Below are 24,348 nucleotides of genomic sequence, written 5' to 3'. Positions count from 1 at the left end.
GGTACAAGTTATTGATATTATAATTATAATATATATATATAATATAAATCGATAAAATGCTTCTATTTTTAATAAATGTGGGTGGTTTTGGATCTAGTTTGTACTTCGGTGAGTTCAAATTTAAAAATTCCCAGTACTTATTTTAATAATCAGGAAAAATAAACAAAAAAGAAAATCAAAATTTTTTATCCATATATTTAACCATATGACATATTGTTACCTTACATTAGGGACTGGCATACTGTATGATGCATACATGGCTTGGATCTCAATGACCCGGGTCCTATAGAAAAGCGATACCATTGATTTTATAATATTTTATAAAATCAATGGCGATACTTAATTATTGTCTATACCAGTGGCCGGGAGCCTTTTCGTAGGAAAGAGTTTTTCAAAAAATTACAAAACCATGATGTCCAGGGGAGCCGCACAAGGTTTGGACAATCTTTTTTTTTTAGTTTTAGTTGTTAGTATAGATTATAGAATATTAGAATAAAGATAGTATTAATATTTCATAGAGAAATTGGTAGGTATTAAAAACATAACAATACGTCTTAAATTTAGAAAATATAGAAAAACCTTATTTTTTTAATTAATTATTATTATTATTAATTATTATTATTGTTTATACAAATTTAATATATTATTTAATTTAGAAATATTATCACTATAATAACGCAAGTAAAATATAATTTATATTTTACGATTCTCGATATATTGATGAATTTTCCAAAGAGCCACAGGTGGCAGGTTGCATGTTAAACAGCCGCAGGTTCCCAACTCCTGCAGGTCTATGCCTTTTTATTACTAATTACTAAATAAACTATTCGACTATATTGACATTCACGTTCAACACAATGCATGTAATAATTCAATAAATAGATAAAAGTTGTGATAATTACAAAAGAGCCTTAGCACAAAAATGACGTGTAAATGTGTATTAAATCGACCCTCGTTTGTGTTAAAATAACTACAGATTTCTATGTGTGATAGTTGATAATTCTTATAGTTTATATATCTACTGATGCTATATGCGTTATTGTTATGCGTAATTATATAATTTGTTACGCTTTTTGAACAATTCGTTGTGACTTAGGTTAGTCGGTTAGTGCTGTATAGTGAGTGATATATTTTAACTATTTCTTAATACATAATATGTATATGTATTATATAATACATAATATATAAGTGTTTAAACTGCAGGTCGATGCGATGGTGCTCATTATTTTACACAAAAAAGAGTTATGTTGAATATATATATTTTATAACGATATTATAAGTCGTTAATTAACAATTGATTTTAAATCAATGATTTATATATACTTATCAGCCACACAAAAAAAACACAATTTTTGTATAAACACATTTTAATTTCATAAATATTTAAACAATAATAAAAAACAAAACGCAAATCACATATTTACCGTTTTAAATGAAAAAATATCATTAATATGTTGAATAGAATAATTTTGATAAAAAAAAATTGATTCAAAACGTGTAAAAATTTTTTTTAAAAAACGTGGCTCAGTGGCATTTACACAACATATTATTATATATTTGAACAATGAAATAAATAAAAAATATACATTATACATTATTGAAAGTGCATATCTGCATTATTAAACACAATAATAATTTTAATAGCAAAGAAAAAAAAATTTAAATTAAAACTAAACGTACCTATCTATTAACAAATAAACAAAATTGACTTTAGAAAAAGCAAAAAGAAAAACACTAAATTTAAAAGATGTACATCAGAAAACACAATAAATGAGGTGGGTTCGTGATACGAGATGGCGAAATATACTCTCCGTATATTTTGCGCTGTTGGCGTCTTGCCGGCCGTATGTCTGCAACCAGTGTCCGCCCGCGAAGTCGCGTGCCACCGGATGCTGAAACTACGTTGTTTTCGCGGGTTCGACGGAGCTGACGTTCGTGTAATCTTAGCTCCAATTATCACTCGCCCCGTGCCAAAGTCTCTTCCAACGTCATAACGAGTCATTATCGTCGTATCGTCGCAGGTACCGTCGAGGCGGAACGATGTCCACGCCCACACAGGTACTGCAGTTAGCCGTCGTGTCGTCGTCTTCTGTCACTTTTTTAAGCAAAGCTAATATTTTTGTCTATTATTATTTTATTTTTTTATTATGTTTTTATTTTTAATATTTAATGACCTCGATTTTCATACAATAAAATCAAATCTGTATTCATCAACGCTATTTAACGGTTAAAGTGAGCAAAAACATAAATATTATTATGTATATGAAAGCAAGCGACAATCACGGTCGTTAGATTTTTCGCAAACGTGTCGGTTAGTTAAAAACGATAGAGGTTAGAGCCTTAGAGTTAGAGGTAAGTAGATAGCGCTTTCATTATCGTTCGGACACTTTACCGAAATACCGTTTATAAATCATCGCTTGCATGAATTATCCAAGCTGAGTAACGGCTTACAGTTTATGGATTGATCAAGTTAATTAAGATCGTAAACTCAGTTGGTTGTTGTCTGTATAAAGAAGTAATGTTGCTGATAGACCGTCATCTTTAGACACTTTTGTAGGACAGGGTGAAAATTAAAGATCAACAGTTTTTGCATATACTTTTAAATTGTTCATAAAAAACATATTCATTTTTGTATGTACCTATATGTTGTAATACCTATGTAGTCGTACCCACTACCCATCTACACATATTGTTTCCATCTTATTAACGTATAACATAATAAACTTTACGTTCAGAATAATCCATTTTACTTAATTATTTTCAATATTATAATGAATGGTCCTATTATGCAATTTAAAGGTAAGGTTATTATTATAAGAGCCAAATACCTAAGCTAAGCTCTTAAGTATTTTAAATATTAAAAAAAAATTACAATTTTAAAATGCTCATATATACCCCATCTACCAAATGATGCAATTAACAAATAAGAATCTCTCTATAGCCTTTAGGCTTTAATACCTATTGTATATGTGTAATATTAAATGTATATTTGTTAAAATGTAAATAATGTCTCATTTCAAAACTGTAACTTGGGTATCAGCTCGTAATGTATGTACAATTAAATAAAATATCAAAAATAAGCTTACATGGGGCCTTGAATAATATTGTTACCTTTAAATTTAATTATAGATCAAATTAAAAAAAAATAAATATTATTCTAAACGTAAAGTTTGTTATGTTATTATGCGTTAGTTGTAAAGAGATAACGTTAACGGTTACAACGTAGGGATAGATAGCTAGATAGGTAAACAATTTTAACCTCATAATAAGGCAGTGTTTTTTAAGCGTGCGTGTGTCATTAGAAGTATGAAAAAAATATGAAATTGCATTAAAGGATAGTTGAAAATATTATTCAGTTCTATAAAAATAAAATGTACCTATTCCAATTATTTCAATTCAAACTATTAATAAATTGACTAAACTTTATAGCTCGCCGTAGTAATAAACTAACGAAACAAAATTGATAATTTAAAAATGAACATTCTCAGAAATAAAATTCTACTAGAATCTATTAAAAATTATAGTCGTTCCATTTAAAAAAATTAAGTTGATTTTGCTGTTGGTACAAATACGAAGTTAAAAATTTAAAAATGTTGATAAAATTGACCGTTAAAAATAAAGAAATTTTTTTTTTCTTTTTTTAAAATACTATATTATTGACCACTATTCATTTATTATATAATTACCTACCTAACTGTTTAAAATTTACAAATTTCATTGTAAGACCAATAAAAGATAATTTATACTGATAACATCAATTCCATGCACATAATTTATATACTATGTGTTAGTGTTATACAAATATATATAATGTTAAGGGTGTTAATGATATTATAGTACCTATAGTTATCTAAAATAATATATTTTTACGTACAATTACATGTAAAACCTTTATTAAGAATTTATATCCTATACATTTCCTACATATATTTGTATGACTTAAAATACTAAGATACCTGATACATTAAGAATTTAACTGTTATAGCCTTACAGGTTACTGGGTGGTAGGGTTACTAGTAAGGTGGTTACACATCATTGGTGCCGGATAAGGTGTATGTATCGGATCACCGGATTTTTAAGATTTTCACCTGTCTACTCATAAGAAGAAAAGTGATACATTGATAACCGATTCATATTACCTATATTATGTATACGTACAATATCTATGCTATCACACTTTTATATTTTTGTTTCCTACTTTTTATTTACTGAGGGTTTTTACAACATAATAAAATCTCTTTTACAATTTGTATAGAAAATAAATGATTTACTTGTTAGTTGTTTATGATCTTAGCAGTAATTTAAAATACTTCAGAAGTAAATTTTATAATATACAGGTCACAGGATGTCTCTTGAGGATTTCCTCGTTTCGATATATCTACTGAAATAATGGAGATATAAAAATTCTGTTTTTTTAATAAGATTCACAGGAACAAAAACTACAAATATTTCATATTTTTATTTAATTATTTTCAAAAAATTTAAAGGAAGCCATTTTGTAGAGTTAATTTTTCTGAAAATATTGATGTTTCAATATTTTAATTTTACTAATCTCCTGGTTTTTTATATTTTTTCTAGTTTCGAAAAAACTGAATTATTTAATACGATAGTAATAATATTATATTGTATCAAACATGTGGCTTGCATGATATTATGCGGCCGGCGAACGCTTTTTCTCTAAACTAGAAAAATATTAAAAATCATGAAATTAATGAAGTTAAAATATTGAAATGCTAATATTTTCAGAAAAATAGACTCTACAAAATGGCTATTTTCCATTTTTTTTTTAAATAATTTAATAAAAAATATATTTTTAACTTTTTTACCAAAACATTAAAATAAATTAAAATATGAAATATTTGGAGTTCTTGTCCACGTGAATCTTATTAAATTACTATAGGGACTAGATTTTATTTTGTACTATTATTCATTATTTGGGTATAATTATTTAAAATCAATAAAAAAGAGAAATTAGGAAACCATTCTGTTCGCTATGCTATTCAGTATCTAGTAGGTGAGGAATTTACCTCATTATTGAGTACCTAAGTGACTGTAATGTATGTATTCAATTTGTATACAATGATAAATCATTGCATATGAAAAAATACTTTGAGCGAACAGCATCGCCTATTAGCCTATATTAATAAATAATAAGTAATAAGTACCTATATATTTTATGATGTCTTTATACTGTCACTCGGTATTTTATTTTACAGATATTAGATGACATTAACAAATACCAATAGGCTGAATTAATTTTTGCCAAAAATAATATTCTTTTATAATATCATTAAGATTTAATTATAATAATAGCATTGAGTATAGATAGTACTATCTATACTTAATGATAATAGTATATTAGTATATATTTATATAATTTATTATTGTTATAAAGTATTAACTTTTAAGTCAATACTGACTTACCATAAAACGGTGCATAAGAATAACCAATAGGTTTGTGATATAATTAATAGCATATAATAAAATAGCAATAGCATAAAATTAATCCAAATGTTTTAAAAATATGATTATTGTGTATATACTATATATTAAAATGTAACATATGATGTGTAATAATTTCAAATCTCGACGAAAAATATTATTTAATTACAATAAAATAACTAGAATTGTTATTCTTCGTTTAAATATTTAATTTCGTCCAAATTTAAATTTACGTCTACAAAAAAAATTGTTAATCTAATTTTTAGACTTTTTGCTTCCAGTAGGAACCTTTCGGGGAACCTTTTATTAAATTTTCAATTTTTTTAATCTAGTGGAATTTTGCAAAGTTAATATCGTCGTCAATGCTTTCGTTTCTTTACTGTTGTTTATTGGGACAGTTAATCACATATCAGGTCTAGGAAAATTGTTTGTCGAAAGAAAAAATTGAATACCTATAGTTTAAATTATTATTATTATACGTTAAAATAAAGTCGAGAGAAGATTTAAAGATTATATGAGACGGTGTGATGAATAATGAGGTAACCTATTAATTTTCAACCGCCTTAATGCAATATATAGTGTTACTCAATATAGGTAGTTAATGTACTTATTGTGTAGGTTTATTATTGTAATACGCTAATACATTATTTTCGTATATATTTTATATAACCTATTAGTGAGATTTTTTTGATAGTTCGTCAAACCAATCTGGGTCTACACGTCAATAAATATCATGTATCTAATATTATTATATAACGATATATATGTATACTTATTAGTACCAAATTATACACCATGAGACATGAATATACAACACACGTAGCTAGGTATATCTATTATCTTTTTACATCGTAATATTATATTATTTTAGGTACCTAGTGAAATAGAAAACGTTTAATTTTACATTTGACATTATGCTGTTCATTGACCATGACTACTCCTTTATTATAATACAGGATTCGTTAAGCAGTTAGACGGTTCAACAGATGAGTAAGTACCTACTAAGTACCTACATTTGCGTTGAAGTGTGAAATAATCTAAACCACATTAAAGATCGTGTTTCTACACGCAATTGTATACATTCATTTCATATAAAATAATGTTTATTACGATTGATATTTTAATATTTTAATTATAGCACAGTGTTTAAAATACCTATTTATTGAAATTAAACACTGACATAACATTCAAGAATTAGTACCTAGGGGCTAGAGCAGTACCAGCTATTTATTATACTTTTATTTATAGTATTTGCGCTGTATTATGTGTATGATGTTAAATAATTTGAATTCTTCGGTTACCAATTACTATATGGACGCAAAATTGAAATTTTATAAAAAAAAACAAAAAAAATACCTTAAAAAATACGACTATATATTACAAAATATTAAAATATTATTTTAATAATTATTTTAAACATAATAATGTTAAATAAAAAATTATCAAACAAAAATCTATTCGTATTATTTAAATTAATGTAATTTGGGTTTATTAAAATTGATACAAGTCATAAATAAAACAGCTTAAATAAATATTAATTATATTATAGACAATATACTTGTATAGTGGTGCAACCAAAGGGGTGTTTTGAAACAATGACCGTTGAATAATATTTGGGGTACCTTATATCACACGCCACTGGCGTCCTAGTTGTGCCACTATACTCGTATATAATGTCATTCACCAAGCATGTTCATCACAATTTTTTCATATAATAATAAATGTATTCAAATTCTTATTTTAAAAATTTTTAAATATACTTAAATAGGTATCATATTTTCAAATTGTTGAGATGTTTTTGTAATACTCAATTAAGAAGGGTTCTGCACCAATACAAACTTCTATTTTTCAAATAAGAAAGCCCCTTTTTTCGATCTAGGACAAATGGTCATAGCTAACCGTTTAAACGTGGCCGTTTGGATGTAGAGACAATTGGACGTCAAAAGAAAAAATATATAAATCAGTAATATTATCATAAGTCAAAATTAATATAAAGTATTTAAATATATAAATTTTTCATTATATAAAATATTAAAATTAAAAATATATCTAAAACAAATGTTTTATTATAATAGGTACGCCAACAATTAAAATACAATATCAAAAAAGTTATTATAGTAGTTTCTAATTCAAAATTTGAACAAGTATAGTTTCTCATTTATTAAAATGTATATAATTAAACCTTTAAAAATGGTTTTACAAAAATAAGCATCTTAGAAACTAAACTTTTTCTCAACGTCAATAATTGCAAAATAGTACGGGGGATATAAAGATATAAGGATATATAACATATAAAATAATTTGCATAACATTGATAGACTATTTATAGTAAATAAAATATGCAAATTGCGCAAATAAATACCACACGATATTTATTTTACCTATCATTATACTGCAATAGGATTCAACATTTTTTTATTAGATAAGATAATATTTCATCCTTGGGCTTTCCTTTTATGTAATAGCATTTTTTATTTTAGAAACTTCTTACTATTATATAGTATAAATGGAATTGTTAAATCAATATTTATATTATTAATTTATAATAGCCAATAGGTATCTAATAGTATTATTATTTATAGTTATACCCTTATAGGTATTAATAATAATATTATATTTATAATTATTAATAGTAATAATAATAAAAATGTAATGCAAAAAATAATACAATAAATAAGTACAAATAAATTAAAATAAAATAGTAGCGAATTCATTTTATAATCAATATAAGGAAAATGGCGAAAAAAATTAACAAAGCATTTTACGGATATGCGATGTCCATTTATGACGTTGATCATATTCTCGATAAATTCAAAAAGCTACCCATTATTACATTTGCATACATCAACGGCACGAGTAATATGATAATATTATTATACTTCTTATTTACAACAAATTAAAATTATTTTTCTATGGAGATATTTATATATCATTATCATTATTATTATTATCGATATACATTTTTATTTTGTATCAATGGCAAATATAATACACCAGTAAAATTAATCGTTTGGTAAGCTGTTTGAATTATTGTTGTTGAAATATGTCTTAACCAAAGTATGTTTTTTATGAACTTGTGAAGTGCTTCAGAAAATCAAAAACATATTATAGTTTAAACCTAGCCTTAAGGTCATAACTCATAATTATTACATATCATAATGTTTGTTTGTGTGTATATGTGTTTGTGGGTGGTTCTAACATTTGGCACATAAAGTATAGGGGTATCTCTATAACCGAATATGTGCATCTCCAAGCAATAAATTTTTGAATTTATTAATGTACAAGTTCATTTATATATATCTGTATAAATTAATATGCGAATATTGTTTTCTATTTTGCCATTGATAATTAATGGATAATGGTGTCAAAATGTTTTAACTCATACTTCTTAGTTTCCAATTGAAATCGGAATACGTCTGGTATAATAATTTAAATTAAGTGAATGTGTTATCGTAGTTTCCAGCCCGAGTATCGTGTAAAGTGTATATACCTAGGTACACATTACACATACTGGCTAATTGAATGTTAAATATATATATAAATATTATCGATATATATATCCGTTCCTTGTTGCTCGAGAATATGACTAAACGAGACGTTTGTAATAGTATTTTCTGTGTATAAATGGAACAAAGCTGTTTAACCCTCTGTATAGATTAAAAATATAGTTTTATGTACGAGCAGAGTCAATGCCAACAAAATCAACGACGAAAACTCTTTTCATTATAGTTTTATACCTTGTACATACAGAGTTGAACAATTTGACCGTTAAAAAAAAACTACTAAATTAATTACATACCTATAATATGCAGTAATATAAATGTGTAACGACGAAAATTCTTTTAAAATAAATTTGATCGTTCTCCCATGACCACAGGTTGTATCTAATAATAATAATAATAATAATAAAAAGGGGTGTACACTAAACCGTTGATCAGGGTCGACGCTTATTATATTATTACGTTGTCAGACACCTGTGTGCATATCTATATAGTATGTATTATATGTATGTGCGCGCCGGTCAACAGGTAAAACGGTTGTACACGCATGTGTGTACGGTAAAATATATATTTATATATATACTATACTATATATATATACATTAGATATATAGACGTATAGTAATGTATATATAGTATATAGTAGTCCGTCCCCCCACGCCAGACGATGCAGCGGTGTCAGTATCTTTACGGTCGTTGCCGGCAACGATAGTGGAAACGCGGCTCCGGCTATAATATAACGTTGTTGCGCGCCGCCGTCGCGTGTAACAGGTGGACAGTTCGGTGTTCATACACATCGGCGAGGATCCCGGTGGTTGTGTCGAGTTGATTTTTTTCTAGTTTAGTTCGTTTTCTGCTCGCGTTTAATTTATCATTGTCGGAAAATTTAGCAAAACCGTAAAATACCCGAGAAGAAGTAAACAATATATACTATATATTATAGTGCGAGAGCGAAAATCGTCGGGAGTGCAAACGATTCGCGTTGGATATTTCAAATTTGGCTTTGCCGGTGGTTATGTTCTTGAACTGGATTACCGATCAATCCAAAACTGGAGGGTAGCCACATAGACAAAGGTGAGTCATCCGTAATAATTTTAAAACACACGTACCTAAATAAGTACACCGTCGTATAAGCATAATATTATTATATAAATCAATGAAGGCTGATCATGTTTACCGATACTGTCTCCTCGACATATAGGGACGGCGCGTATCTTATATGTATATTTACAATATTATATTATTGTCCGGATGTGTCTATACATATATGTATACCTTTTATATGCTGTAATAAACATCCAACGGGTATAAATCGTTTCCAGTTATCTGGTGCGCACATCTTCAGAGCAGTCATTATTTCCGTTCTATAGAATAACTAATAACATATATAATATATAATATATACATTTTGTACCTCAGTCCTGTGTTTCTGCAAATAAAATGAGCTCCTTGCAAGTTAGTGCCGTATGTAATGAATTACATGTCCAGATACAGTTCTCGTTAAATATTATTACACAGAATTCCATTGCGCATAAAAAACAGTATAGGTAGCTACGTGATTTGGTCACAAATTATAGCGGCAAACCAGTATTTTCTGAGTTGTGCAACTTACTTTTATTATACTATCTCAATATTAAGGTTGACTTTTATTTACATGTTTTTATCACCGTATAATGTCGTATGGCGTATGCTATAAGTAGAAGATTTACATTTTGTATCATAATTTAAATTATATATTATATTGTTACCATTTAATATGTAAGACGTACATCGATCGAATATTATAATCTGCATTTTAGTATTTTACCGCTACCTATTCTATATATGTTACAATGTTTATGTTTGGGGGTTTTAAAATAAATTGAAATATTCAATCTTTTGACTCATTAATTTGTTTTATTTCATGAACAATGCTCTTTTGTTAGTGACCAATGCCAACAGTCAGCATGCGCTCGTGTTTAATATTCTCGTCTGTTGCTGCATTCGTCAGCGATGAATATTGAACAGTTTCTGAGTGTGGAGCTATATGGTTTTACGATTATTCACACCATAAATCTTTGAAACACTCTCAACGCGTGTCCAGGGTTCACAAAACCCTGTAGAGAACATTGTTCGTAGACAATATAAATGTAACCCTTTTCCTTGGCCAGTATCGTCTTTGCAAGCGTAGTAAACGGACAATTCTTTTTATGACGTGGACATAGGTTGTTTGTTACTTTGTTCCTTTGTTAAAAGGTATCTACATAAATTTTGTGAAAAAGGTATGTTAACAAGAATATATATTTTATTTTTATATTAAATTGATTTTATAACAATACTTTTTATTGGTTAACTCATAGTTCATCGACTTACTATATCATTTTTATATGTAAACTATTTAAATTATAGATATAATACGTTAGATATATTTAATATATTTAATACGTTTAGATTAATACGTTAGGTACTTGGTATAAAAAGTATACACTTGTACAAAACTATATTTGTTTCATTATTATATATTAAAATAATATAATTTACAATATGTGATTCAGGTGCTTCATTCAATACAATAAGTAAATAAGATAATTTTTAATATAATAAATAATAATATGAGGGAAATACCATATAGTGATAAATTCCAAAACGAACAACAGTATTTTGAAAAAACAATTGTAATCTTTATAGGTATATTTTATTATTATTAATTATTATTTATATTTATATTGTTTAATAATAATATAATATAGGTACAGATATAACATTTAATATGTAGCACCCCGACCCCCGAACATTGATCAATTACAATTTACAATTGTAGTCGAGTCCTATTATTTCGTGTATCTATAGTATTTATATTTCAATTGGTTAGTTAAGTATAAAATATATAATACATTGTGTAGTATTTATCAACACAATTATTTGTACCGTCCTCGAGCTACTGCATATACAAATAAATAATAATTTATATACGAGCCTTCTTTTTATCAATATTAAATTCATTTAAAATGTATGGTCACTTTCAATTCAAATCAATTAAATGTTCATAATATTCAATGTGTTCGTAGATTATATTTCGTATTTTTAAAGTAATTTATTAGAATAATTAAAAGTTATTTTAATTATTTAAAACATAAATTATATTATAAATGTATATAGGTCATATATATTTCATCACAGTTTAAAAAAATATAAATTGTTTAAACAGAAACAATGAAAAATCAACTGTTTTATACATTTAAGTTCAAGTATTCGACAATAGATTTATTAGATTTAAAATTTGTATAATTGATTAAACTTACATATTTATTTTATACTGATGTATAATTTAAATAGATCACTTATATATTATAATAATCTATGTAAAAAAATACTATAAAAATAAAACACATTCATAATAATTACCAATTTTATAATTTTGGAAATAATATGATTTTTATACTAATATTTATCCATATATTAACTATTAAATTATAGGTTTGTATATTGACTATCATCTGTAAAAATCATCTTAAAATTAGGTAGGTACTAGTGTATGGATTATTTTAAAATAATCCTAAAAAATAAAATAGTATTATTTATAATCAATGGTCCTATGTACTAATATGGTTATTGGTTAGTACACGCTTTTTACTCTAAACATTATAATTATACAATAATATTTAAATGTTATTTATTTCTGGTCAAACTAAATTTACAATTACGCTTGATTATAAATAAAACCAATTTTAATGACTAGTACACCCACGTAACAACGCCAAAATATATAACTTTCACCTTTCGTTCGATTTTTTTATCATCAACAAAATTGTTTATCTCAAAAATCTTCATAGATGCAGTAATATTATTCCCTCGTTCATACCCAAAATAGTAAAACGCCTTCGTGCAACTAGCTTTCGAAATTCTGCCAATTTTTAATTGTGTTCCCATATAACATGTTATTGTTCTCCGTTCCGAAGTCTCAATACATCGTGTAATATAGACTGTTGCACAATTTCTATAAGCCTCATCAAATGTACAAGTTTTTCACGGGATTGTAATTACAGCTATTAGATATCTGGCACTCTCATCGTGAACAGATGTTGTACCTTGTACCTCTATCCCTAGACCAGCAATTAACATTTTCTTTTTCAAAAAACATATTTTAAAAGTTGCGTGACCGTCGATCATAATGTAAAAAGAGAATGTTCATAATAACTACACTGACTGGCGTCTGTGAAATAAAAATAATGTTTAATCTATAATTTAATGCACTTCAAAATCTATTGGACCACCATATCATAATATTATATACTTACTATAGTTTGTTTAACTCAACGCATACCTAATTTAATTTAAGAATATTATACCAAATATAACTGACTATAATTATTTTAAAGTTTTAAACGTACGATTATAATATCTATAAATTTAAATTATTAATTTGTGATTTACAATTGACTAATAAAGTAATAAATAACAGATTTTTATCTGTGATTATCAAATAGGAAGTAACCCGCATATAACTTACTTTCTATGAGAAATAATTGTTCAAATTAAATTATTCCACAATTTCTGTAGGTCATTATGCTGTTTCTGTATCCTCAAATTTTAATTGAAACATTTATAGCAGTAAATAAAACGACTTGAAATATCGTAGCTGATAGCCCACTACAGGACAATCTGTATTACACCGTAAAATGTATTATAGTATAATAAGTATGGTACGGTTTTTACATAAATTATAATAATATATACAAGTAGGTAGTACTCATAAAATTAAACATTTCAACACAAACGTATAATACAACTATAAACCTATTTGTTTATAATGTTAATAAAATTAAATTTATTTTTGTGCTCTACCAAGCTGTGTAGGCTGAAAAATAATTTTATTATTTTTGCCAATTATAAAAACCATTTAAAACCGTTTCTAGTCCAAATTCTAACTGATAATCATATTCGAAGATACCCATGAGTTTTAAATTAAAGAAAAACCTAAACTAGTTTAAAAAATGTTTCCTTATTGAAGGCTAAAACTATTATTATTTAAAAAATAGTCACGACACAAAGAAACACGCATAGCTTTTAAAGATTTTTTATGCATATTTCTTTATAAGATATTTATGTAAAAATATTTTTAAACGTAGACTTAATTTGATCAACCTCAAAGAGAATCTTATGTTTTTTGAGTTAATTGCGCAAGCAAATATATACTTTTACATATGTAATTAGAGGTATAATTATTGTTTAGTAGGTATCTAACCTATTGATTTTGTTTTTAATGGAAATCATAAATAAATTGATCGCTAAGAAATTCCTGGTACCTACTATGTACAGCTATATTGTGTACGCGTTTAATATCGAAAAAACTGTTTGAATCTTATTAAAATGATGGAAATGCTTTCACGTATTATAATAAGTTGTACGTACATATTGTATTATGTAGGTAGGTACATACGTTTTTTTCTTTTTTTTGTAAACCCGATTTACACTTGTCATTAAATCATAATAACAACGCGTTTTCGTCCACGGTTAATCCGAGCGACGTTCCCGATCATACTCGATGCTATCAATAATAAGTATATTTTTAAAATCGATCTGCTCCCATAAAGTACGTATCTATACGTCGTCGTAGGTACATGGGAGAAAGGTGCCCGACGGTGGTGCGGTATTGTGCGTGTTTTGATGAATTTCACTTCTCGACTAGCATACAATGCGATTTATCATATCGGACATGTGTGTAATCAAACTACAATAAAAAATCATATGTATGTGTGCGTATGTGCGGTGGTAATGGAAATATAAAAAAGTGACGGTGGGGAAGAAACGCCTCGAGCGAACCGAATGAGAGAGACAGCGGTGGCGGCCGCTAAGGTATTTGCTCACCTTGAAACAACTACAGAATAACCAATTCCTACTCTGCTTCCACACCTTATCCTTTTTGTGAACATGCACCATAATATATAATAATATATGTCTATATGTGTGTATGTATACAATATATATATAGATGTACATATATATAATCGTTAAATAACAGTTAAACAGACCTTGTTTTGATCAAACAAATATATATATGTATATATGCATATACGACTGCAGGTGGCTGACCGGACGGTTGGCACACCTGTAACACGAATTATATTTTTTATTATTATTTTATATTGTTCTTTATGAAGTAAAAAATAATATATATGTATATTTATTATATATATATATATATATATATATATATATCGTTCCGGAAGTCGAGGGGTTACGTGTACAATAGATAATTAGACGTCTGCCGGCGGGTTTTCTCAAGCCGTTGAGAATCCGTAATCACCCCACCGTCGTTTGAAACATGGTGTCAGTTTTTTCAAACATTAGAACAGGTGGTTTTTTTCGCAATGAATCTTAATTTAAATGTATAGGGAGAATTTTATGTATTAAAAAATACAATCAGCTGTACTATTGTACAAGTACAACTATACATGCTGCTGTGTATTTGTTAAAATATAATGTAATTTTTTTACTATGAAACCATCACAGAAATAGAGCACTACTGGGGTAATCTGCAAGGGGGTAAACTCCAAGTCCGGAACCTCTCCTTTTCCCTCCTTGGATAGGTTGAATAAATGTAAAAAAAAAATAGATTGATTTGAATTTTTTCCATGAATATTTTAATATTTATAAATTATAACACAAAGTTACTGGTATTATGACTATACGATGTGCAATCAATTATATTATATTGAAATCTAAATTTCTAACATTTCTATATGACAAAAACATCGATGTAACATTCTAAATGAATATCTAGAAGACTATTACAGAATCCTTTTTTTGTTCCATTTATTGATTCTATTGTCCAACGACAAGCTAAACAATCAATTCAATAATCCCCCCAAAATATAATAGTATTTATCGGTTTTTCTTTTCAAATGGACCTTCATATTTTTGTCGATTATTATTCTTGTAAATATGTGATACTTAAAGGTAATAGGTATGACAAAGTAGTAACATAAGTTGCTTTATAGCATTTATGTATTTGAATACAAATAATATTAAACCAAGAACGTATTGGACGCATTAGATAAATATAATAAATATTTGTTTCCAAATATCTACACGTTATTGCACATATATTTGTTATTCCAGTTATATCTTGTAAAAAAAGAAAGATAATTTTCATTCAAAATCTTGAATTTTGTATGAGTATATTATAACATGTAGGTATTAAATATTACTTTTATATATTTTATACATGAACATGGTGTTTTTTTTTTTGTAATATTCATTAGTTATATTTATTTTGCATTTTTTTATTTAGTTGTACTACGAAAGAATGTATAGCGTTTCATACTTGGATCTTCCCCTTAAATAAATTCTAATTGGGCCACTGTAGAGCACTAAATATCAGATAATTTAAATAAAGATTGAACTAAAATGGAATAACAAGTGTGTATAAATGATATGATAATAATACATTTACGTTCCGAATACAAAAAAAAGTAGGCAGGTATAGGTAACGTTTCGACTTTCGACACATCATCGTGGTTTCGATCAACAAGGCATGTCTAATTTATCGTAATATCGTATAATATACAATAGCACTGTGGACTCTAGCACTGTTGTACGTGATCGCGATGTATATTTGTACAGAACCGTTTTAATGATACGTTTTTGTGGTATGTTATAACTTATATTATATACGCTAACGCCATTCATCGATTGATGTATTCTTGTCAATCGCCGATGTACGTATTGATAATAATTTATAACAAATCGTTTGTGTGTATTTCCACGCGAAGAGGAAATACTACCCCACTCTCGAATGCCGACACAGTACATAATACTACTGCAGTACATCATTATAATATTGTAGTCGGCAATGGTGCAGTAAGTACCTTCGTCCAATTGAATATCGTAATGTTTATTATAATACTAGACCGTTAACGTTCAGAATGGTTTTAGTAATAATATAATATTATTATAAAAATATAATGTATGCATGATATTCAACAGGTGTGCATACATGCATGCTGTGTAGTTCTGGGCTGCAAGAAAGCTCTATATATAAGCCCTCCTCCGGATTTCTGGTTCCGTGAGTTCCCATAATATTTTATACATAACACTGCAACGTATATTAGCGTGTGGAACTAATGAACTTCCGCTAAAAATCCTTACGTTTGTTCCGACAAATCCGTCATGCACCGTTTCATACACATATCTATACGGGCTTGTGGTTTGTTTATTATTAACAGTAGGTATATTTGTCTGACGTGATTTTTGTTTAAACGTTTATAGAATAATTATTCTTCTTCTTTTTCTAAGAGTGAAAGAGAGAGAGAGGGACCGGTACCGGTTGCATTATAAACGGTTTTCTGTGGAAACCCTATGTATCTATGTATGAATAACAGTTTTTTTTAACAATCACCAATACGTAAGCAGGTGGTTTTTTAAGGCCAAGCCAATTAACAACGATCCAATTTGAACGGCTGTTGTATGGAATTCTAATTTTTTTTCTCGGCGTTGTTTTAATTTCTTGCATAAGGCGTTGGGTCACAAAATATATTTTTTTAAATAAGACTAGGATTAAAAAAGGATAGGCCTGTAAGAGATTGCTTGGATTTTGCTGAATCCTTTCTTGACGGATGTGCATAATTAAATCGGTCTCGCAACAGTGATAACAAGAATACTGCACTATTAAATTTGTACACACAGCACGGGCCACTTATTCCGTTGTATATTATGTTAAAACCCGTGGTCTGTGACATAAGATATCATATGCTACACACTACAGCTCTACTAGTCGATCCGTACGCTCGTCCGCCCTACGATGTGCACTTGTGCTAACCCGTCTGCCGCAGCCGCCCGGTCAGGTCCAAGTAGGACTACGGTCCGACAAGTGAAACGGCTAAGTCGGGACCGGAAGTCAGTTTCCGATCCCTTGCTGGAAACCCTTTTATACCCACCATGTACAAAACATTACTTTTATTCAGAGTTCAGATTTGATACTAACGTCGACCTGTATTTTAAATATGTGTTCATAGGGGTTACAGGACTGACCAAGCCGGTGCCTCCACCAAAACCGGCGAAGAGTCCACAGAATTATCAACAAGCACCTGGGCCACCACCGTATAGGATGCCTCCGTATCCATTGTACAACGAGTCGACGCCTTTGCCCGGGTCTAGTAACAAGATCCATACACATTCCAGTAAATTTCCGGTGAGTCAAACAATATACCTTAATTTTAAAACGAACGGTTTATTTTTTTTTTGCCATGGGAATACATACATAATGCGTGGGAATTTTTCCCAGGCTGTTTGGGGAAAGTTGTAGTGCAATATCATTGCGTATGATTGGTGAGAGATTAGGACATGAGAACGTTGACGTGACCAAGATAAAGTATTATTGATATGCGAGTATAAAATTTCGTAAAAAGTTACGTGTCAAGTGAATAGTCTTTAAATGCATATATACTATTTAGGAATTTATAAGTGACAAAAGTGCTTAGGTCATTTGTGCGGTGTTTCCGTGTTTGTTTGATGTACAAATAAAATTTCCAAGAACGTGTCAAAAAAAAAGAATGCATTACAAATATAGTAAACGTTAATAAGCTGAACAGACTTGACGCATTTGTTACGTTAGAATGTTTTAAAAGCAGAACAACCAATTAAAAAACAGTAACGATCAAGGTTGACATACTTCGTTTTATATATTATTATAAAAAAAAAAAATGATCTTGTTTTTAATTATAAAAGAAAATCTATTGTAGGCAATTAAATCTTAAAATGAAAACTAAATGCAGGTATACTTTTCAGATTGAAAGGGAGGTAGTCCTGAGTAATGTGGACAAGAATTTAAAAATACCTATTTTAAATGAGTACAAAAAAAGACCAAAATCTGTTGCACCTGATACACCAAATGTACAAATTGCATGGTCGGAGCAATCTTCGAACGTAGTATGTTGACTAAAATTAATTAAAAATTTTAATGATAGAAATTAAAAAATCAATATTTATTTTAGAACAATGTTCCTCAAAATAATCATCAATATCATACACCTCATCATTATACTATGATTAAGGATAATGTAAATCAACAGTATGTTTATAAGGTAAGCATGACATTTAACATTTAACTTAAAAATTTGAGAATAATATTATTTTGATAATAATTTTCTTTAGGCTGAACCTATAAAGCCTTTGGATCCTCCAACAGAATTATCTCCGATATTCAGAGACGACTCTAATGGATTTCCACAGTAAGATTAAATTGTGTAAACAATAATATTGCTTATTTATTATTATTAACAACAAATTATTTAATTATTTTATAGACGTGTTGATACTTATATAGCTGGACCATCGCATTCTACGCCTGAAGATCCTAATAACTCAAAGAAATTTTCATCTCGCATTAAAGATATGATAACAACAAGATTTTCAAAGTCTAAAAATGAACAAGTATCAGAGACAAACTTGAATAACGCAGAAGTACCAATGCCAACTCCTGTGAAGTTAGACGATCCGGCATTGAGCCCCCACAGTCAACTAATTCAGCATGGGGTGTATTTAGCAGTTAATAATCAAATGCAAAATTTAGCCATATCCGTGCCTAATCAAAACGTATATCAAACACCTGACCAATGTAGAACAAATCCTGGTCCATCGAGGACGTATGATAGGCCACATACAATACAGACTAATAGAGTAATTGACATGAGAAAACCAGATCCTTCGACGTATAGCGACGTTAACAGAAATAATTACGAAGTCAGAGTCCAGTCTAACTATGGACAGATCAACCAAAGTCCTTTATATGTTAAAAAAAGACTTTCAGTTCCTACACAACCACAAGATTGTTTTAAAACACCTTTGCCGGTTAAATGTCAAGATACGCCGGTGCCTTTTTCGAGATCAAAATCAAACGATAATCTTGTTGAGCAGACCGGTCAAACCAATGTGCAATATTCAAGCGACAGGTATCTTGCTCGAAAAATTTCTAAACGGGACGATTTCAAGTCCCAACCGAGTTCATTAGATGACGTTGATAAATTGGAAGAACAAAGGGCTGCGAGTGGTCCAATTAGCGGGGCTAGCTCAGATGGGAGATTGGGGAGTGGAGGGCAATCTGATTCTGGACGTGGTAGTACCGTATATAGTAGTGGCAAAGCTCAAAATTCTGCAACTAGTCCTGAATCATCTTCCGAATTACAAACAAATCAAGGTACGCAAGTGAATATATTTTTATCTATACTGTATAATTATTATATAATATATACCATAATAATACGATTTTATTGAATTTTAAAGACAATTTTTATATTCAATCGGTTTCACTATGAAATAAGTCTATATATGTTTAATATTTATTTAAGTAGAATAATAATATTACTACGTATGTAGTATATTTTTAAGCTATATAGAACAAAACATTTTTTTGTATTTTAATTGTTATGGAATTTTTTTATAAAATGATATTATAATCTATTTCTAAATGAATGTATAGAATTTAACCACTTATCAAAAAGTTTAATGTTTTACAGGTAAAAAAGGTCAAAGCGAATGGATGGATTATGTAGATACTGAGTTACGACAAATTCTCGATCCATCTAAAGTCAGTGTGCCATCAACATTAAGCGATAGTGTATCTTCTGTAACTCCACCATTACCACCACTGTCTCCTGATGGATCATCTGATGATATGCAAACACCAGTGCATAAACTGTAAGATTTATTATTAATTTATTTTTTAAATTTATTCACTATCATTTTGTCATTTACAGCCGAACTGAGTACTCAGTAAAATCTAGAGGCCAAAGTTCAAACCAAAGAACACCTTGGTCAAACAGGGCACCAAAAGAAAAATCACATAGACAAACAAGTACTAATAAGAGACCAGATTTAAAAAGAATACTACAATGTAAGAACTTGATAATAATAATATCATTAATATCAAAATATTATAGTTAATAAAATATAAATTAAAATTACTATAGCAAGCAGTGTTGGTGATATGGACTCAATGTTTGACGAAGAAGCAAGCAGTGACGACGAAACCGTTAACAGTGACGTACGCACAATACGAAAACAGTTAGAAGGATTGGAAACTATGTACTCAGAGGTACGTAATTTAATATTAATTTTCCACCCTATTCGATATTAAAACCACGAACCACGTGTACAGGTACTCAAATTACTCGGGGTTCGTAAATCTGGTGGTGGTCCTAGATATCAACCGTCTGACCCTAGAGTTAACCGACGACGAATGTATGGTAGTATGTCTTCAATTCCGTCATCGGTTAGCAGTAGACCTTATCGTGAGAGACACCGAAGGTCCACAGACGATCGGAAGAAATCTGTTAAGGATATTAAAGTAAGTTTTGGATATTAAACTTAAAAAATATTATATAAATAAGAATTACATTATATTATTATAACAACGATACATACGTATAAGAATATGCAAATAGAAAAATATAATGTAAATAGTTGTTTGTATTTTTTTTAACGTATTTATAAAATGTATTAACATACAAATTATAATGGACCAATAATCTTATACAAATAATTGAATATTAAAAATAATCATTTTCAGGGTATTAATAAACGTTTCCAACGTTTGGAATCTCACGTAGTCACCCTGGCGAGAAGTGTTGCACACCTTTCGTCTGAAATGAGGACTCAACATCTCATGATTCAAGAAATGGAAGTTATCCGAAATGAACTTTCCGCATTGCGAACACAGACAAACATGTTGTCTATACGTTCACATTCTGTTCCTCGAGTCCTTCAATCTCTCTGTCCGGAACAGACAAACTCGAGTCCGAATAAAGTAAAGAAGTTAACTAAGTTTTTTGGCGATGAACCTCCACTATTAAGACTGTTTCTCAAAAAATTAGGATATGAGGTAATATATTATAGTCTATATATGTATTGTTATTATTATTATTAAATTATATTATTCATTAAAATCGTATCAAATCATCTTTTCTAAAATAATCCCATTGAAACACAATAATTTATGACGATAAAATCATAAATACATTTTTATTATAATTAGTTTTTGGAATAATATGTTTTATTATCATCAAAAAGCAAAAACATTTAGTTAACTATTGGTTGTTTTACCACTTTCAGAAATACGCGTCGGCATTCGAGAAAGAAAAAATTGGCTTGGTGGAATTGCCATACATGAGTGAGGAAAGGATGCATAAACTCGGTGTACCCATGGGACCGAGGTTAAGAATAATGCAAGAAGCTCAATTAGGTTTCCCTGGGATGCACGAGAATACATTAGCTATCGTGTGAACATTGTTTGCGGCACAACTGAACGTTGGCCGATTAAAAGTATAATAATATTATGTTATGTCATTAAGTGTTACATGTATATATAATGATATGGACAAATTTTTATTAAAATATATTCGCATAAAATATTGTTTGAATATTATTAAACATATTTTATTTTATTGTTTTATGACATTCACTCTATTGTACCTATATTTTATTGGTCGTCTGATGCATTTTTTACTATTAATAGGTAGATATATTATATACATCTACTAATATTAATACCAATATACACGTACGCACACAACTTTAAATAATCAAATTATATCAAACAGACAATATTATTTGTAAACGCTCAAGTTATAATATATTTAATTATGTTTAAGCAACAAAGTCAAAAATTAGGTGACCCCGTAATTTATAGGATTATATTACAACATTTTTAAAAACTGAAGGGTTATTCGTATTACACGATTTGTAAAATTAAATTTGTACTTATAATTTCGGAATCGTTTGTTATAACATGAATACAATATTATAATCTATAACTATGAATTCGTATACTTACATCAAAATATTCTCAGCATTGTTCTGCAGATTATAACCATCGGCTATTGCTTAAGAACCGAAGACGGTTGGGGCAATAACCTTTATCGAAGCGTTGTTTATTTAATAAATTATATGTTTAGACATTTAAATATTATCTGGTTCGTAAAAACATACATACATGTATATATGGTATATAATACATCGTGGCCGTGTTGAATTCGAATGGAAAATAAATATAAACAATACGAGTGGCTTAAATGTTTTTCTAAATTAACATGAAGACGGTACGGGAAAACATATGTGTAAAGGTAAACATGTCGGTTTTTATCTTAAACGAACGTGGTAAACTGCAAGGTGAGGTCGCAAGGGAGTACGTTTGATCTGAAATGTGTGGGCCGAAAATAAAGTTATTTATCGGTCATCTGGTGCAATGTGTTAATTATAAATATTACGTATTATTCGTCATATTATAATAATATGATGTTAAACAATAGTAGTAAATTTGTAGTGGTTGGAATTTTTCTAATTGTGATTATATTATATATTTATATCTTTATTGGTTTTCATTTTTCCGAGTAAAAACTGAAGTTTGAATTTTTATTTTATTATTATTATTTAAAAAAAATATTTAGATTAAAATATTAAATAAATATTCAGTCATATTTGCTGGTGTTAATCTACCAAAACAATAATATAACGTTATTTTACTCTTTGGTTTCTATAAATATAAAAAAACTAGTACTTACATATAATTTAAACTAATGAGAAAATAGTTTTACTATCAATTTATATACTACTTTAAAATTTAATATATCTAAAGTAAAATTAAGAATTGTTTTCTACAAGACAGAGAAACGAAGTATAAAATGTTGTGATTTGTTGAAATATCATAAAAATAGTTTATGCATTTAGCATTTAAATTTTATACGGGTTTTGAGTTTTTATAGTATGTAAACAATTTTTTTTATACTTTATACACAAACTTCAGTTAATACTCATCAGTTGTCAGTGGATCTTTTTTTATATATGTTTTGATATTTTATAATTTTCAATTCATTTTTTATGATATTTAATATGATATTATAAAGCATAATATTTATATACTTATACGTTTAAAGGTAAGTACTAAAACTAAACAATCAAACCATTCTGCAAATAATTAATATTTACCTTTTTCAAAATAACAATTTTAAATGTTAAATAGTTAATTCACGTTTAATCCACATAAACCACAATGGAATCGGAATTTAAAATATTTTGTTAATAAATTATAATAACTCATCATTAATAATTGTAACTACCTAAGGACAGGTACCTATAATATTTTATTAATTATCCAAATAAATATTGAAATATACCACATTATGTTTGCTGAATACAGCAAATTGAACAAAAATTATAATAAATTACCTCATTGTTATACTACGAAGGTGAAACATTATTTCAATAAATTACATCCAATATTGTAGTAAACACTCTTTTGTGATACCATAACTCTCACTATCATCAGAAATCTGTTTTCAACAAAACATAGAAAAATATATTTTATCTATTATAGACCCGATACTCGTTAGTGAGATATTTTAATTTTACGCTATAATTTTTATTTGAAATT

The 24,348-nt window shown here is 28.3% G+C and overlaps 1 protein-coding gene across 3 annotated transcripts; it reads left to right on the top strand.

The window, feature by feature from the left end:
* The first annotated feature begins 9,622 nt into the window (after window positions 1–9,622).
* LOC132921236 (uncharacterized) lies at window positions 9,623–22,351 on the top strand. 3 transcript variants are annotated; one of them, XM_060984137.1, is made up of 12 exons: window positions 9,623–10,016; window positions 17,939–18,114; window positions 18,711–18,851; window positions 18,917–19,006; window positions 19,077–19,153; window positions 19,229–20,118; window positions 20,438–20,618; window positions 20,678–20,814; window positions 20,891–21,015; window positions 21,079–21,267; window positions 21,490–21,801; window positions 22,032–22,351. In XM_060984137.1, the coding sequence occupies exons 2-12, from the start codon at window positions 18,031–18,033 to the stop codon at window positions 22,200–22,202; spliced, it is 2,397 nt and encodes a 798-aa protein (XP_060840120.1). In that variant the 5' UTR covers window positions 9,623–10,016; window positions 17,939–18,030; the 3' UTR covers window positions 22,203–22,351. The 3 variants fall into 3 exon arrangements, with proteins under 3 accessions (XP_060840120.1, XP_060840121.1, XP_060840119.1); XM_060984138.1 differs by lacking the exon at window positions 9,623–10,016 and adding an exon at window positions 11,052–11,203; XM_060984136.1 differs by lacking the exon at window positions 9,623–10,016 and adding an exon at window positions 17,695–17,863.
* Window positions 22,352–24,348: the final 1,997 nt, after the last annotated feature.

This window comes from Rhopalosiphum padi, chromosome 2 (genome assembly GCF_020882245.1).
Source record: "Rhopalosiphum padi isolate XX-2018 chromosome 2, ASM2088224v1, whole genome shotgun sequence".
Taxonomy (NCBI): domain Eukaryota; kingdom Metazoa; phylum Arthropoda; class Insecta; order Hemiptera; family Aphididae; genus Rhopalosiphum; species Rhopalosiphum padi.
This window is presented reverse-complemented; position numbering and strand designations above follow the sequence as displayed.